The 16,849-nt window shown below is 36.6% G+C and overlaps 1 protein-coding gene across 2 annotated transcripts in view; it reads left to right on the forward strand.

The window, feature by feature from the left end:
• The window catches only part of MAP3K5 (mitogen-activated protein kinase kinase kinase 5), a 109,167-nt gene that overhangs the window by 80,747 nt on the left and 11,571 nt on the right, over positions 1–16,849 (forward strand). For both annotated transcript variants that reach the window (XM_063309546.1, XM_063309553.1), the window contains 11 exons: positions 752–885; positions 2,794–2,921; positions 3,678–3,814; positions 5,775–5,880; positions 7,936–8,093; positions 8,451–8,628; positions 9,362–9,382; positions 10,090–10,267; positions 10,367–10,535; positions 11,249–11,434; positions 12,991–13,096. In XM_063309546.1, the coding sequence (XP_063165616.1) occupies positions 752–885; positions 2,794–2,921; positions 3,678–3,814; positions 5,775–5,880; positions 7,936–8,093; positions 8,451–8,628; positions 9,362–9,382; positions 10,090–10,267; positions 10,367–10,535; positions 11,249–11,434; positions 12,991–13,096 (1,501 nt within the window). The remainder of the gene's footprint in view (positions 1–751; positions 886–2,793; positions 2,922–3,677; positions 3,815–5,774; positions 5,881–7,935; positions 8,094–8,450; positions 8,629–9,361; positions 9,383–10,089; positions 10,268–10,366; positions 10,536–11,248; positions 11,435–12,990; positions 13,097–16,849) is intronic.

Here is a 16,849-nt window from a genome sequence, read left to right on the forward strand (position 1 = left end):
GAGATGCTGCAATGGTTGTAAACAGCCGCCAGTTGTGAAGTGCCCGAATGTTGATCATGTGACCACGGGGATGCTGCAGTGGTCATAAATGTGAGGACTGGTCGTAAAGTTACTTTTTCAATGCCGTCATAACTTTTAATGGTTGCTAAACAGGCAGTCATTAAGTGAGGTCTACCTGTATATTTAATCATTGGTTGCTACTTGTATGTGATTCTTTTGTTAAACATTATCAGGAAGGTTCATGGGGAGAATATGGATCAGTGGAAATCAAACCATCACCCAAACTGAAATTGTCTTAACAAGGAGTCCTCATTTAGTGGCTGCCTCATTTAACAACCATTCGCAGTTATGACAGCGATGAAAAAGTAACTTTGCAACCAATCCTCACGTTTACAACCTTCACAAATCTGTAAAGCTAAGGAAAGTAAGACCATAAGCACAGTCACAGTTTCACTTAGCGACCACTTCACTTAATGACCAAGTTGTCAGTCCCAATTGTGGTTGGTAAACTAGGACTACCTGTATTAGATTCCTGTTCTCCTGGGAATGCTAATTCACCATTGAAAGTTGGAGTATAGATTTTAAAAAAACACAGATTGCACACTGGCACTGGACTGACATTGGGATAAGATGTTGATTCTTCTTGGTTTGAACCACTGATGAATCATATCTTCCCATAAGATTATAGTATTTGTATCTGACACATAACAGAATGACATCTCCCTTCCTTTTTGTCTACTTTTTGTTATAGTATGACTATGAATATGATGAAAACGGTGAACGAGTCATTCTGGGGAAAGGCACTTATGGCATAGTTTATGCAGGACGAGATCTGAGCAATCAAGTCAGAATTGCCATTAAAGAAATCCCAGAAAGAGATAGCAGGTATAGTAATAGTGAATGCTGACAGATGTCACTCTGTTTACAGTTACACAGCTGATGTTCACCAGTGTTCTGTTGGAAAAACTAACAGTAGGTCTCCAAAGGTCTTTGAAAGCACTACCTTCCCAGACAGTAGATTTGTCATCATAGGCAATCAGAAAAGGGGGTCTAATAGGTGCTGTTAAACTCTAGCAATAAAAGTATGGAAGGAGTGCTTCCTCAGTCTTCCTATCCTGGTTCACATCACAAAGCTGCATATAGGTAACTGCAGCTGTCCTCAAGGATTCAGGAAGCAGGATTAGACATAGAAGACAGTTGCTGCATGAATACAACATGCCTAATTACAGGTCATTTAAACATGTGTTGTTTGCATTTATGCAGTGTGCAGTAAGCCTAGTTGGTTTTAATATTGGTTAGTTTTTTATGGCTATTTATGTTCTGTTAGCTTCTGGTTCAGTGGTTAAGTGCTTTATGTATGTAAGTAAAAAAGTACTGTAAGAGATTATGAAATATTAACACACTGTACCGTTTCCCATCCTTTTTGGTTGTGGATGATTTGAAGCACAAAAATGGCGTGGGTGTTCTTAAGCCTTTCAACTAGCTGGCCACCTGGTCCACCTCTTTTGCAGATTTCCTGAAGTGTATTTATCCTTACTGGTGTGCATGTGGAACTTTGCTGGCAGTGGGGAGTGGTGGTGCACTTTGAAAGGATTAAATACTTTTTGGTCTCCCCCATGAACTTCTCTTCTAACCGTCCTCCCCTACCCCAGCTTTTGTCTAACAAAATCAGTGTTAGTTTTGCCAACACAGGCTCGCCTTTAATGCTTCAGGATCTTGATCTATATATTTCCATAGTGGGGAGCACAATGAATTTATGAACTGGTAAATACATAGTGCAACTCACACATCTCTATAACATTTGACCTCTCACAGTGGGTCCACAGAAAGTATACTCACACGTTACTTGTCCTCGGGAGACAGGGAGAAACAAAACAAACCTAGAAATCTCTTTAGAGAATATAACATTCAGAAACAGGCTTAATCTCCTCCAAACCAATGCACATAATATAGAATATCCAATATAAAATATAGTCTGTACAAATATATACAAAGAGAGAGACTGGACCAGACTGCTCTTCCACCATCCTCTTAAAAGCAACAGTTTACATACATAGACATAAATGATCCCACTATCCCTCTTCCAGTTAGTTGCCTCACTTTTGTGTGTCAACAACACATAATCTTGAATGATTCAGTCAGTCATCTGCTGGTTATTTTTTAGTCCTCCAAGACGCCACGACTTCCCCACTTCCTCTTGCTTCCTCTCCCAAAGGATTGTTTTTTTTAAAGAAAGACCTGGATAATTGCCACACCTTTTCCCCCCTTTTCTGCCCTTCTGTGTGTGGGGGGGGGAGGGGAGATGAAAACCCAAAATGACTATAGAGATGGAATGCCTAGAGAAGCCTTATTTTGAGGTTGAGATAGGATATGTGGTTGAGATAGGATATGTGATTCAAAATTGAACCTGTTTCAGTGAAGAAGAAAAAATGTTATTGTACTTAAAGCAAACATCCATGGTTGACATATCCTATAAAACACCCACTTCAAATTTATATTGGATTATCCAACCAAAAAGATGAGATGAAGTTTTATTTTTCTGTGCTAGTTAAGTTGTTGATTTAGTCAGCTTTCATGCTTTCTGCCTTGATATTTGTTCTGTGTTATTATATTTTTAGGAATATATTTCCTTTGTACAAACATTACCTGGACAATTTTCTGTGTTTTTTTTAACTTTAAAATATTTCCATCAGTAAATTGTTGTGGCCTTATTTATAAAGTGAATACTATGTACTAAATTCTATGGGATTGAAACTATGGGATTGAAACAAGCTAATCTACCCTTTCTTTTAGGTATTCCCAGCCTTTACATGAAGAAATAGCTTTACACAAACACCTCAAACACAAGAACATTGTTCAGTATCTTGGCTCATTTAGTGAAGATGGATTTATTAAAATATTCATGGAACAGGTACCAGGAGGTAAAAAATTTCGAGGTTTAAAGAATTAATGCATTTTTGTTCAATATTTTCTATGAACCCAGGACTACAACACCCAGAATTCCTAGCCAATTACTAGGCCACCAAGTTTGTTACAGGGGGTTGTAAAGCTATTTTTCTTCATTAACTTTTAGAAAATTTATGTTGCTTGATTTACTGTCTAGAACTGATATAGCTAGATGGATTTGTTGTTAAAGAAGAACAAAATTTTCCCAAAATTTGCCTTTCAATTAACTGTAGGCAAAATTTGCCTTTCAATTAAATGTAGTAAAAGCAATAAAATGTAACATTTTGAACTAGAACAAATCATTTCTTTTCTTTTTATATTAAGAAAAAATGGAACTAGTTCTGCTATAATTTTTGTAATAAGTTGTATCCAGTGATGTCCTCCTGAAGGTACAGAGTTTCTCCCAGTGGAATAAATTCCTGCATCTTTCCCCTGCACACATACAGGTTTGCTCTGTAGGGTTATGGGAACCTTCAGAGCAGATCTGGAATTCAGATGGGTTTGGGCAGAGGGGAGAAAAGTAAACTGTTGTATAGGCAGAACTCTACCTGCTTAAGATTGCATTGAACCTGGTATATTTATAATTATAATATTTTTCAGTACAAAAGTCGCTAGTATTATAATGAACACTTTTCCATTTTTTTTCTTTCAGAAGATATAAATACCATTTTTTTTCAAGTAGGTACTGCAGTTTACCATTAGCATCTGTCTCATTTTTCTTCATATTGCAGGCAGCCTTTCTGCTCTTCTGAGATCAAAATGGGGACCATTGAAGGATAATGAACAGACAATTGGTTTTTACACCAAACAGATTCTTGAAGGATTAAAATACCTCCACGATAATCAAATTGTGCATAGAGATATAAAGGTGGGGATTGCTTGTGTTATAAATTGTAAAGGAAGATTTCTTTGCAGAAAGAACTGGTATGATGATAATGAATATGAAATTATTTTATGAGTATGAAATTACTTTAACTTTTCTCTGAAAAAAAGAGTCAGTCTCAATCCCCATTTGATCATAGTAAATAGGAGAGAAATCTGAGCAGATATTCACTAATAGGAATGAATTGGAACTGGATTTAGTTCTTAGAATCTTAGGCTGATGATGTGAGATGAGGATGCATAAGATGTATGCAATCTGGTGGGATAGCCCAGTTGGAATTCTCAGCTTTATGTAATGATTGCCTATTCCAATAAAAGGAGTCTCATCAGTAGTTACTAGAGAAAACTAATTTATTGAATGAATAGTATGCAAAGTACGAAGAAAGCTGAGAATGAGCAAAAGCGCGCCAATTACAAACTTAAAAAGCCTTGCTCCCGTTGCAAACCCTCCCCTCAGGCTAGCATAGCAACCACCCACCCCAGACGCTAGCAACCGTTAGAATCGGCCTGAGAAAGTAACCTTGAACAGCAGAGATAACCCAAACATACATTCCAGAAGATCACAAGTCAGCACAAAGGAAATTTACCAGCGTGGCCAGGCAGGCATGCAACTGCAGATATGACATGTGAAATGTTACGAGGAACCATAAACATCGGAACGGGAATGACACTAATTCTAGCCTAGTTTAGCTGTGGGCTTTTGGAAAAAGTACTGTGTCTGAATCATGTCCTTTTAAAATTGGTGGCATTGCTGTAGCATAAAAATTGGTAGGCTACTATTATCTAAATAAGTAGTGATGCACAGAGCATACCTGACTTGTGAATTTTTAACCGAAAAAACCACATTTTTCCATATTTATTTACATCAGGGATCAGAAACCTTTTCAAGGTTTGGGCAGAATTCTCATGAATCAAAATGTGTGTTGGGGGTGTCACATACTGTTGATGGTGGACAGTATCAAACACTAAGAAGTCATGGGACATGATTTACTCTTCTTACCCTTTTCCATCCCATTTACTCATTTTCTCTGTCTGTCTTTCATGTTTTCATACTTTCTGCCTCACGCAAACACCTCCTTGGATATATCAGTCTCCTTTCTCCAGCAAACCCAACCACTGTGGCTATGCTACCATGGCCTAACCTGCTGAGGGAGGCTGTTGGGGAGGAGGGACGGGGAGGTTAAACCCAAATGGTTCCAAAGAAGATTGGGAAACTTCTTCCTTCTTCCTGGGAATTGTTCCTGATGGGTGAATCGTATGAAAATAGAAATTTTACACAAATCAACTTATTCTTTCTCCAGACTTCAAGTAATTGCCCCCTCATGCTCCTGCTCTGCAATGCACTGTCTACTTTGTTCTGTCAGATCTCCCAATTCTTTGGCAAGGCTATAGGAGCTATATGAGACTGTAGAGGGAGGAAGAGAAAAGTAAAATCTATTACCTGACCTTGCCAATCATTTGCCAGTTACAGTGGTAAAATTAACCAAAGTGTTTCAGGTATTAACTCTTATAACAATAGAAGTGAATGCTAGAATCCTGATACTTGTAACTTCCAGCATCTGGCTATGCTTTCTAAAAATGCTAGAATTGTTCAACAACATCTGGAATGCCACAGGTTTCCTACCCCTGATTTATGATCTTGATAAACATAATAAAATCACAAAATATTAGATACTAGAAAATAAATGTTCCATACATTTTTTGAATTATCCTATTTTATTGTCTTTTTTTTCTACCAGTGTTGTTAGAAGATAGATCCTTAGAGATACTATTTCAGCATTCAGGAATGAGGGTTCATCAGAGAAATAATCCAGTGTCAAAGTTATAGCAACATCCATTTCACTCTTTCACAATCTCTTTTCAGCATTCATTTTAATGCTATTTAAACTGTTTTGCAATGCCCGTCATAAGATGAAACAGTAATCCCAAATGTTCTCTTCCCCCAGGGTGATAATGTTCTTATCAACACATACAGTGGAGTGTTAAAGATTTCAGATTTTGGCACATCGAAGCGGCTTGCTGGAATCAATCCTTGCACTGAGACTTTCACAGGTGTGTTCTAAATCTGAAAGTGGAATCCTTGCTGCTCTCTCAGCCTGGTGAATCTGAAAGTATATTGTAGTGCTCCTAATTTCAATGTCAGGAAGAATGTTCAAGAATGTAAATTGGATATTGGTCTTTGGGATTCCTAGTGGATTAACTTGTTCATTTTATTTGCCTTGGTTAGGAAAAAATACTCTATATCTCCAGTGACTTAGTTGTGTAGATATCTTAAAAAGTGTAAATTAAGAGCCCTCATATCACATCATGAGCTGATATTCTTAGTTTACTGACTTGAGAAATCCTATTGGATACATTAGGAAATATGTTTAGGGAGTATAGCATTAGTCATCAATGATGTAATTGGCATCAGATAAGTAATAATAGTCATCTGTTGATGTGCATTATTATGATGTTCCATTATTGTTATCAGCAACATTCCTCAGTCTTGATTCAAAGGAAGTACAGATTATTTAATCAGTCTGACATTCTGATCCAGTTCAAGGCATAACATAAGCATAACATTAGCTGTCTTAGGAATCGGGTATTAAATTTTATACTGAATTTATATTTCTTATAGTAAATAAAAACAACATAAAAGTAACTTTGAAACAGTGGATAGATTTAGTTGCTGTTTTTAAGTTTAATAGGTGTGGCTTCATGATTGAACCTTGTGTTCCCAAATGTTGGACTCCAGCTCACATCATGCGTGACTACTAGATATACTGAATAAATCTGGTGGGGGATATAATTCAAAATAGCTGATAGAATCTCAACTGCAGCCAGTTGCTCTGTTGGTTTGGGTCCTACTGCATTTAGGGTTGTTATAGAGACCTGTGCTAAACCATATTGTGGAAATTACTGCTCTGCCATTGAGACATTTGTTTGTAAAAGTCTGCTGGGTGGCTGTTCCACAACAGTATAATGTGTAAACAGCATTTTTCTTTAAGTTCACTACAGAGGACTAGCTTTAAGACTACCATAGAACTTAGCCCAGTGATCCTTAAACTATTACAAATTATAACAAGATCAAGTGGGAAAACTGGGTTTCTTGAGTCATATGACCTTGGTCTTGAATCAAGAAACAGAAAATCATGCCAGTACACACAGTAATTTTTATAATAATAAATTCAATATTTACCTGCTTTTTGTTTCTTCTTATATGAGAAGTTCAGGGTTTATTGCTAGCAAGGACATTTTTTTATTTTGGGGGGAGAGTGCGCACTGAATAATATATTTTTGAAACATGGCCAAATTTTATTCAAGTTCCAAATCTGGCCATGGGTCAGTCCTGACATCTTCTGAGTGTCATAAGGCTATCCTTGCATGGTTATTTCAATGCTGTCCCCTTATATCAAAACTGGTACAAGATGGATATTATTTTTAATGCATACTTGAAATAATGAAATGTTTAACATAATATCTCACCTTGCTGAAAACTCACTAGGTAGCCTTATATAAAATGTTAATGGAATTCTCCTTGTCCTGCATTACAGAGAAAGGATGAGATAAATTTTATTATGAATTAATAGCTTCTCTTAACTCTTCCCCCACAGTCCCATGTACACATGGAGAAATGGCTTGATCTATCTTTTTCGGGTGTAGCATTTCCCAGGTGTACTAAAATAGGCTATTTCCAACATGGCATTCAACTTTACAAACTAAGGTTATCATTATATTCTTCATGTAATGTTCTCTTTTGCAGTATATGAAAATATTTTTTAGGTTTGTTGAACCACAATTTTGTAATCTTAGTTTCATGTCCTGGTTTGTAAACAGGAATTCAACCACAGTTTGCTGATTTGACTATAATTGATAGATTAGACTAGAAGCATTTAAGGAACAGAGGTAGGTGCAAGGGCAGTATCAAATATAATCTATTAATCCAGGATAATTGTGTCTAAATAAAGCAAGGGTAGGTGAAACACTTTGACATTCTAATGTGCCATATAAATGCTAAATACTTCTATAGTACATACATGTAAAGTCTGGGAATTCAGTTGTTTAGTATAAGCCTTCTTTCAATTTTGTTATTAAATATGCATAAAATAAATCTGTTTTTCACAGGTACTCTTCAGTATATGGCACCGGAAATAATTGATAAAGGACCAAGAGGTTACGGAAAGGCTGCAGATATCTGGTCTTTAGGCTGTACAATTATTGAAATGGCCACAGGAAAGCCTCCATTTTATGAACTAGGAGAACCACAAGCAGCCATGTTCAAGGTTAGTTTAGATAATTACATTTTTCTAAAAAGAGGAGGAAAAAGGAAAGTAAACTGTGCCAAGGCTGAGTTGAAAAAACAATAAGATATGATAACTGGCTTGTGGGGGGAAAAGTTAGAGCATATTTTGTGGTTTAGATTCAGTTGAACATGAAAGCTTGCCATAGAAAACAGAATGCTAAAATGTGACTTAGATTATCTTTTAAAATAATACCTATCAAAGAATGAAAGACAGTTTTAAGATCCTGCATTGAATGCTAATTTTTATTTTATGTGGAAACAAAGGAGAGAACTTCCCTCTGTGATGAATGATCTGCTTGATTTTTTGTTTTGTTTTCTTTTCTTTGGCATTTATTAGGTTGGAATGTTCAAAATACATCCCGAGATTCCAGAATCCATGTCAGTGGAGGCAAAAGCTTTTCTGCTGAGGTGCTTTGAACCGGATCCAGACAAGAGGACCTGTGCTAATGAGCTTCTTGTAGATGAGTTCTTAAAAGTCACCAGCAAAAAAAGAAAGTCGCAGTCAAAACTAACAGGTGAAGAAAGCTATCTGTTCTAGCTGGGAGATCTTAGATTACAGTAGACTCTCAGTTAACCTTCACCCATGGGGATTGGTAGATGCCGGATAAATGTAGTTTCTGGTTGCTTGAGAGTTACTATTAAATTTTATTTAAAGTATTATTCATTCAATTTTTTTGCCGGTTGCTTGAGAGTGCCTGTTGCTTGAGTTCTGGTTAACTGAGAGTCTAGAAAAGGTAAAGGTTTCCCTTGACATTAAGTCCAGTCGTGTCCGACTCTAGGGGGCGGTGCTCATCTCCATTTCAAAGCCGAAGAGCCGGCGTTTGTCCGTAGACACTTCCGTGGTCATGTGGCCGGCATGACTACACGGAACACCGTTACCTGCCCGCCGAAGCGGTACCTATTGATCTACTCACATTTGCATGTTTTCGAACTGCTAGGTTGACTGAGAGTCTACAGTATTAAAAATCATTATTAACACAGCCAGGTTTCTTGAGGGTCTGTTGAGAATGCCAAGTCAGAACTCACTAACAAATATTATTTTGTAGTAATCAGTTTGGTCAAATGCTTTCAGAATATTTACACATGTGTATGTGTGTTTTAACTATAATATCTCCATTCTTTTTGAAAGCTAATAGCAGAAATCTGATATGACTACGTTTAGCTGAACTGGAGCCCTATTATATCAAATTACCTTGGTTTGACTTGAGCAATTCTGGATGTTATATTACTTCTGTTTTATTTTCACAGCTCTCACAGTTGGATCAAATGGTAAGTTTCACAGTTAGATATTTTTCTTTTTGAGAAGCTTTGAAATGTTCTGAAACATCAGATAGGTAAGTTCAAAAGAAATAAAGCTGTTACTGTAAATATTTGTAGCAAGAAGAAATCTCTGAGGAATATTGTAAAATATAATTCTAAAATGTTATCTTCATCTGTTAGCAAAATGAATTTTCATTTGATTTGTACATATATTACATATCTGACTTTTATATATGTAAGATTAGAAAGGTTATTTTTCTCTCCAATAACGTATGATCAGAAACACAACTGATACATTCTAACCCAGTGTTTCTCAACCTCAGCAACCTGAAGGTGGGTGGAGTTCAACTCCCAGAATTCCCCAGCCAGCCATGCTTGCTGGGGAATTCTGGGAGTTGAAGTCCACCCATCTTCAAGTTGCTGAAGTTGAGAAACATTGTTCTAACCTATCCCGGTATTATAGCTCCCAACCTTGTCAAGTGAGATAATTTTTCCCTACCACAGTGAACTCTTTTCTGCACTCCTGCCATCTTTTTGGAATTCTATCCAGTTAGTATAATTCTTCCATCCAAGATAATATCACCTCCAGGAAGTCTTATTAGATAGATTATAGATATTATATATATTAGGGAGAACAGTTCATGTTCAATCGTTTGTTACAATTTACTCTCCACAGATAGCTTGATCATATTTTTTTTTCCTGTTTCATTGAGCAGAATATCTTCGAAGCATATCTTTGCCTGTTCCTGTTCTTGTAGAAGACACAAGCAGTAGCAGTGAATATGGTTCAGTTTCACCTGACAATGAGTTGAAACTCGACCCCTTTTCCTTTAAAATGAGAGCCAAATCCTGTGGTGATAAGGATGCAAAAGGACTTAGGTCTCTTTTTCTAAGGTAATTGTACAAGTAATATCAAGGCTAGTTTATGAAAAAGAAAATTATTTTTCAAAAAGGTGTTTCTTCATAGTAGTTTCTACTGTTAACTATTCACAGCATCCCGGATGAGAATTTTGAAGATCACAGTGCTCCTCCCTCACCAGATGAGAAGGATTCTGGCTTTTTTATGTTAAAAAAGGACAGTGAACGAAGAGCTACCCTTCACAGAATCCTAACAGAGGACCAGGATAAGGTAGTGAGAAATCTGATGGAAGCCTTAGCTCAGGTAAAGAAATGCATGTAATGTGTTTAGCATATTTTTAAAAAAATACATTGGATAGTAAGTTGGGATCAAAGCGTACTGCAGGATTATATAATATTGTGTGACATATTTCTTTACAATTGATAATTGGCAGAAACCATTTGAGGGTTTCAGGACTGCTACAGAGGATAAATATATTTAAATGCAAATAACTGCAAGATTTAACTGCAGTAGTACATTCACTTAGTCTGGCAATAATGCTCATTGCATGTAATGGTTTTACTTCTGAGTGATCCTTTCTGAAAATATTATTGGGAAGATCTCATAGAATTATGCATAAAAAGAATGAATTCCTGAAAATCAGATATGGTCTGATTATCCAAACCAGAAACAATTTTTCTGTATGATACCTGTCAGAAATAAGGCATAGAAGAGTTAAATATTGTACAGTGTGTACAAACTATGCATGTGTAAGTTTCTGCATTGTTAATAAATATAATTTGGGGTCTTCTGTTAAGTCATCGTTGGTAGTACTTAAAAATAAAAACAGAAGCTTAATGGTAGAATGTTAGATTATGTTGATTTTATAAAAAATAAAGTAACAAAGTCAAATTATACATTAGTAATGTAGTGTCAAATTTATCCAGAGCATTTGAACAGGGAGATACATTCTTATGTTTTATTAATGTAACCCACAGTTATACAAATATAATTAGCTATTTTTGTTGTTTTAACAGGGTCCTGAAGAGCCTAAGTTGAAATGGGAACACATTACAACTTTAGTTGCCAGCCTCAGAGAATTTGTAAGATCAACAGATCGCAAAATCATTGCAAATACACTTTCAAAGCTGAAACTGGAGCTGGACTTTGACAGTCATGGCATTAGCCAAGTTCAGTTTGTACTCTTTGGTTTCCAAGATGCAGTAAGTATCAAGCGAAGCAAATATTTGTAGCTCAGGGTTGACCTGTGGAGTCCTTGGTGCTCTCTGAGCCTTGTTGTTTTCTTGCAGACGTTTCATTGCCAGACTAGGCAACATCTTCAGTGCGAAGAGGGGGTGGGCCTTGCTCTCAGTTTATATACTGTGGCTTGCCCTGCTTGTTTTGGTAGGGGTGTTGTTCTCTCCTTGGGAGTTTTTTGATTGGGCTGTTGTTTGCTGCCAGAACACCAGAAAAAAGAAAAAGGACATCTGCACAGCATCTTCCAACAAAATGGATACCCGCTCAACTTTATCAAAACGTGCCTCACCACCCAACCCACTACAACCCAACCAATGGAAACTATGAAAAGGATAACACTGCCATACATCAGAAACATCTCAGAAACCACCAACAGAGTGTTACAACCATATGGCATCACTGTAGCACATAAACCAACTAAAACTCTTCAATACATATTAAACAACCCAAAAGACCCAATAGCCCAAGAAGAAAAAACAGGAGTTATTTACAACATACAGTGCAAAGACTGTAACAACCACTATGTAGGACAGACAGGCAGAAGACTAGCAGAGCGCATCCACGAACACCAACTAGCAGTCAGAAGACACAATGAGAACTCCTTAATCTCACAACACATGGACAGACTCAACCATACTTTCAACTGGGAAACGGTGAGCATCCTAAACCAAGCCAAATCCAAAAATGCCAGAGAATTCCTGGAAGCCTGGCACTCAGACGAAGCAGCCATCAACAGACACATAGAGGTCAACAACATTTACATACCATTCAAAAGAGACAATAGAAAAGCCAAAAGACAGTACACTCCCTTGCCAGCAATCAACACCCAGATAGGCAAAATTCAACACTAGGATTAACACCAGATGAACCATAAAACAGCACAGTACACCCTAATCAAGGAATTATCAACTCAGGCAATCAACCAAGCAGCAAACAACAGCCCAATCAAAGAACTCCCAAGGAGAGAACAACACCCCTACCAACACAAACAGGGCAAGCCACAGTATATAAACTGAGAGCAAGCCCCACCCCCTCTTCACACTGAAGATGTTGCCTAGTCTGGCAATGAAACGTCTGCAAGAAAACAAGGCTCAGAGAGCACCAAGGACTCCACATGCAGTAAGTATATTTTTACCTTGTTGTTTTGCTGATTCTAAGAACATAAGCAGGGCTCTGCTGGATTGGGCCCCTGGCCCATCAAGTCCGGCAGTCTGTTTTCAGATTAAAATAATTTTTGGTTCCTGTAATCTGTTCATTATTTAACAAACTAAAATATCACAACATTTTGTTGTTCCAGTTAGTAGAAAGAAATTGCAAATTAAATGAATCCCTACAAATATTATATTTGTTTTTCAGAAATGTCTTGTCCTTCAGAAAATATTGATAATTCATCAATGATAAACTGATTATTTAGTGAGGGTGGTGGTGGTGGTGGTGAACATGGTACATCCAGACCGAATTCTCTATGTGATGGTTGTTTAAAGGTTAATAATAGTTTTACAATTCTAGTGTCTCTTGCCAGGTGAATAAAGTTCTAAGAACCCACAATATTAAACCACATTGGATGTTTGCACTGGACAGCATAATCCGCAAAGCTGTGCAGACTGCTATTACTATTTTGGTTCCTGGTAAGATATTTGTCCCTTGGTTGTTGTTTTTTTAATGTTTAAAGCTTTATTAATTTTTCAAAGTATAATTAAAATACGAAATATAGAGTATATAACAGATAGAATACAAAACTAAAAAGAAACAAGAAAAACTAAAACAGTGCAAGAATGGTTAGAAAACATAAAACACAAGTGACTTCCAACCTTCTTCAATACAGATATAAAAGCATATTATAAAAAGTTAATCTCTTATTATTAGTTAAACATTTTGTAACATTATTTCTCTAAAATCAAACCATTTAATCATCAACACCCAAAATCAAAACTTTATTTTTTTCAGTTACAAGCCAATACTCCAAGTCCAAAGTGGCTTCCAGGTAGAAACAAATCCAGTTACAGTATTTTCTCTTATCAATGCTGTCAGTTTAGCCATTTGTGCCAGTTAATCATCCAATCATCAATTGAAGGAATTTGTGCATCCTTCCATCTTTGAGCGTACAAAAGTCTTGCTACTGTTATCGTATATAAGAACAGAGTCCCATGCTGCTTCTCAAACTGTTGATCCATCAAGCCCAAGAGAAACAGCTCCAGTTTCATTTGTATATGCACTTTGAGAATCTCTTGAATAATAGTACATGTTTGATTCCAAAATTTCTTAGCTTTTCCCTAAGTCCACCATAAATGATAAAAAGTTCCTTCATCCTGTAAACATTTCCAACAAACATTTGATACCCCATTGTACATTTTTTGATAACTTACCAGGTGTTAAATACCAGAGGTACATCATTTTGTAAAAATTCTCTTTCAAGTTATAATTCAAGGTAAAGCTCAAACCTTTATTCCACATATTCTCCCATTGTTCAAGCATTTGTCACGTATGTGTCAGTGTCACAATCCTAGTTGATGAGATATGGCCAACAAGATGTCAGCTTCCAAGGTAGTCTCCAAATTAGAAATCATGGTTTGCATAGACTAGTGTGAACTTGCTTGGGTAAAATTGGGCTTTGGTTGAGTTTAAATCATACTGGCCATACCAAAATTGACAGATAGTGTCATTACCATTAGTAGGACTGCTGCATGTGGCAAAGCTATACCTTCTCTATCTTAGTAAAAAGAATTATATGAAAGCTGTGATAGGCAATCTAGGTCAATATCTGTGGGCCAGTCTGGCAATGAACATGTCATATGGAAGACTGTGACTTGAAATTTAAGAGGAGTCAAATTAATAAATTAAATGGAAGAAAAGTAGGTGTGTTGTATGTCTATGAAACTAAGAGAGGACAAGGATGTTATACAGTGGGTCTGAATGAAGGTGAACTGAACTTGTGGAGTAGAGCTGATGAATATATGGAAAGAACTGAAGAGTAGGTTTAATTATGAATGAAAAGAATAAATTGCATGACAGAAAGTATGAATAGATGTCATCCACATTATTGTGGTTACGTATGACAGTCGTAATCCATAGGTTGGTGGTAGTTTTTATGTTACACTCCAGTGAATGGTAATAATGGAAGATGCAGGCATGAATTTTGAGGAAAATTCTGCAATATTTTGAATGAAGGTTATTGGGAAGGGGAATTATTCTGTTGGGTGACATGAGTGGGTGAGTAGGAATGAGACAAGATAGCATAGAAAAAACGATTGGGCCATTCAGATATTCATGAATGAGAATGGTGACTGAGTATCTGCTTAGAAAAAAGTCTGTGTTTTGAATAAATGGTTTTTGCATAAGTCTGTAGGTACACATGGCAAAAGAATAAATATAAAAGCATGATATATTTGATTGTAATGATGAAAGATCAAGATAATTAGTTCAGGATACAAAGGTGATGAGAGATCCTGGATGTGGGACAGTATCTTACCTGATACGTCAGGATTGGATCTTGGGGAAAAAATGAATATGGAAGAAAAGAAAATAAGGGAAAGAAACTGGAGTGCAGGTCCTACATGAACAAGTATTAGAAGTCAGATTAATCTTCCAACAGAATTAATGAAAAGTAAACATAAAGATGAGTGTGAAAAAAATTGTTATAAAGTGCTACCAAACTGTGTGGAAAGAAAGTTGTGGAGGAGAAGAAGAAAATGTATACAAGAGTCTGAATGCAGCAAAAAAGATATGGTGTACAGTAACATGTAGCTAAAGATGGCTATTTCGATAAAAATAAAACATTGTACATTGTTTTGGAAATGGATGAAGAGAGCGAACAGTGAGCCTTCGGCAAATGAAATGAATTAAAACATGAAAGAGAAAATTTGGGATAAAATTCTGGTAGAGTGTTTTAGATAATTGTATGGGAATGATAATGGAATGTCAAAGAGTGGAACTGAGAAATGAAAACTAAGTTATGTACAGGAATTCTGATTGAAAGAGTATGATTGTGGCAGTGAGGAAAATTTGGGAAGTACAGCACAGTGGAGGGTTCAAACCAACAGTATATAGGGGTCATGTTCATGTTGTTGGTGGAGATCTCAAATTATCTGCAATAAATTTTGAATTGTATGATTCAGCAAAAAGCATGGATCTGAAAACTAATGTATCAAAGAACAAGATAATTATGTTTGATAGAGAAAATAGAGGCAATAATAGCAAATTATATATAAAAACAAAGATCAACTAAATAAATCTGTGAACCTTCATAAAATGTTTAGCAAAGATGGAAAAACTGATGGAGAATGTTTAAGATATGAAAGTGCTGGTAGAAAGGTAGTGGGTTTGTTCTGAGGCTTGAATATTTGTTTTAAAGAATTTGAACATGGCTGTGTCTAAGAGTTTGGTCCTGCCAAGTTGGTTATATGGAAGTAAGAGCTGGGTAAGTCAGAAAAAAAAATAAGTTGAATGCAGTGGAAAAAGGAACCGGTTTGGCACATTCATCCCTTTCTAACAAACCAAATGGGAAATAAACACATGATACAGACACAATCTTGAAAGCAATGCAAGGGACTAGGAAGGAGGTTGGTAAAGAAGATGGGGGCACAAGTTGTTTTTTCATTTCTTCCTGTTAAAGGATGTGGAAGAAAGAGAAAAATATTGGAAGTGAACAGCTGGCTATGCAGAAGGTGCCAGTTGGAGTACTGTAGCCTGTATTCTTTGGTAAGAGATTTCTGGCAACACATGGGCTGCACCTCATAAAAAGAAAGGAGTTGGGTGGCATATAAATTTAAATCATCATCATCTTGCATATCTTATCTGGAAGGCTTTAAATTGAATCCTGTGGGGAAGGGAGTCTAGATAATAGTGCAACACCAATTACTGGAAGTGGGCCTAGGAGGAGCATGCAGAATGTTGAGGCAACTGAATAATGAGCATGTAAATAAAGACAGGGAGGAATAGGCAAAGTTATGTGGCCTGAGGTTTCCAATGTCTCCATATAAATGTACATAATATGAGGAACATGTTTAATGCAGGGAGATAAATATGATTTACCAGGTATTACTGAAATCTGGTAAGTGGAAAACAAAGGCTGAAGGATATAATTTATTCAAAAGGAAAGGCAGACAAAAGGGGAGCGTGCATGTTATGTTTTATGTGAAGGAAATGCCCACACCTACTGAGATCCAGGAATTTGAGCATAAGGATGCACTCAAGAACATCTGGGTAAGAATAGTAGGAAGGGGAAACCACAAAGGTTTTACTGTGTGGCTGTGCTGTGGACCACCAAGTGAGGCAGATCTAGATAATGCTCTCCGGGACCATTTTACAGACATTTCATGGAGAAGAGGCATAGTAATGATGGGAGAGTTCAATAACCTGCTCATCTATTGGAAAAACAACTC

Source organism: Candoia aspera, chromosome 1, assembly GCF_035149785.1.
Source record: "Candoia aspera isolate rCanAsp1 chromosome 1, rCanAsp1.hap2, whole genome shotgun sequence".
In the NCBI taxonomy this organism is placed as follows: Eukaryota; Metazoa; Chordata; class Lepidosauria; order Squamata; family Boidae; genus Candoia; species Candoia aspera.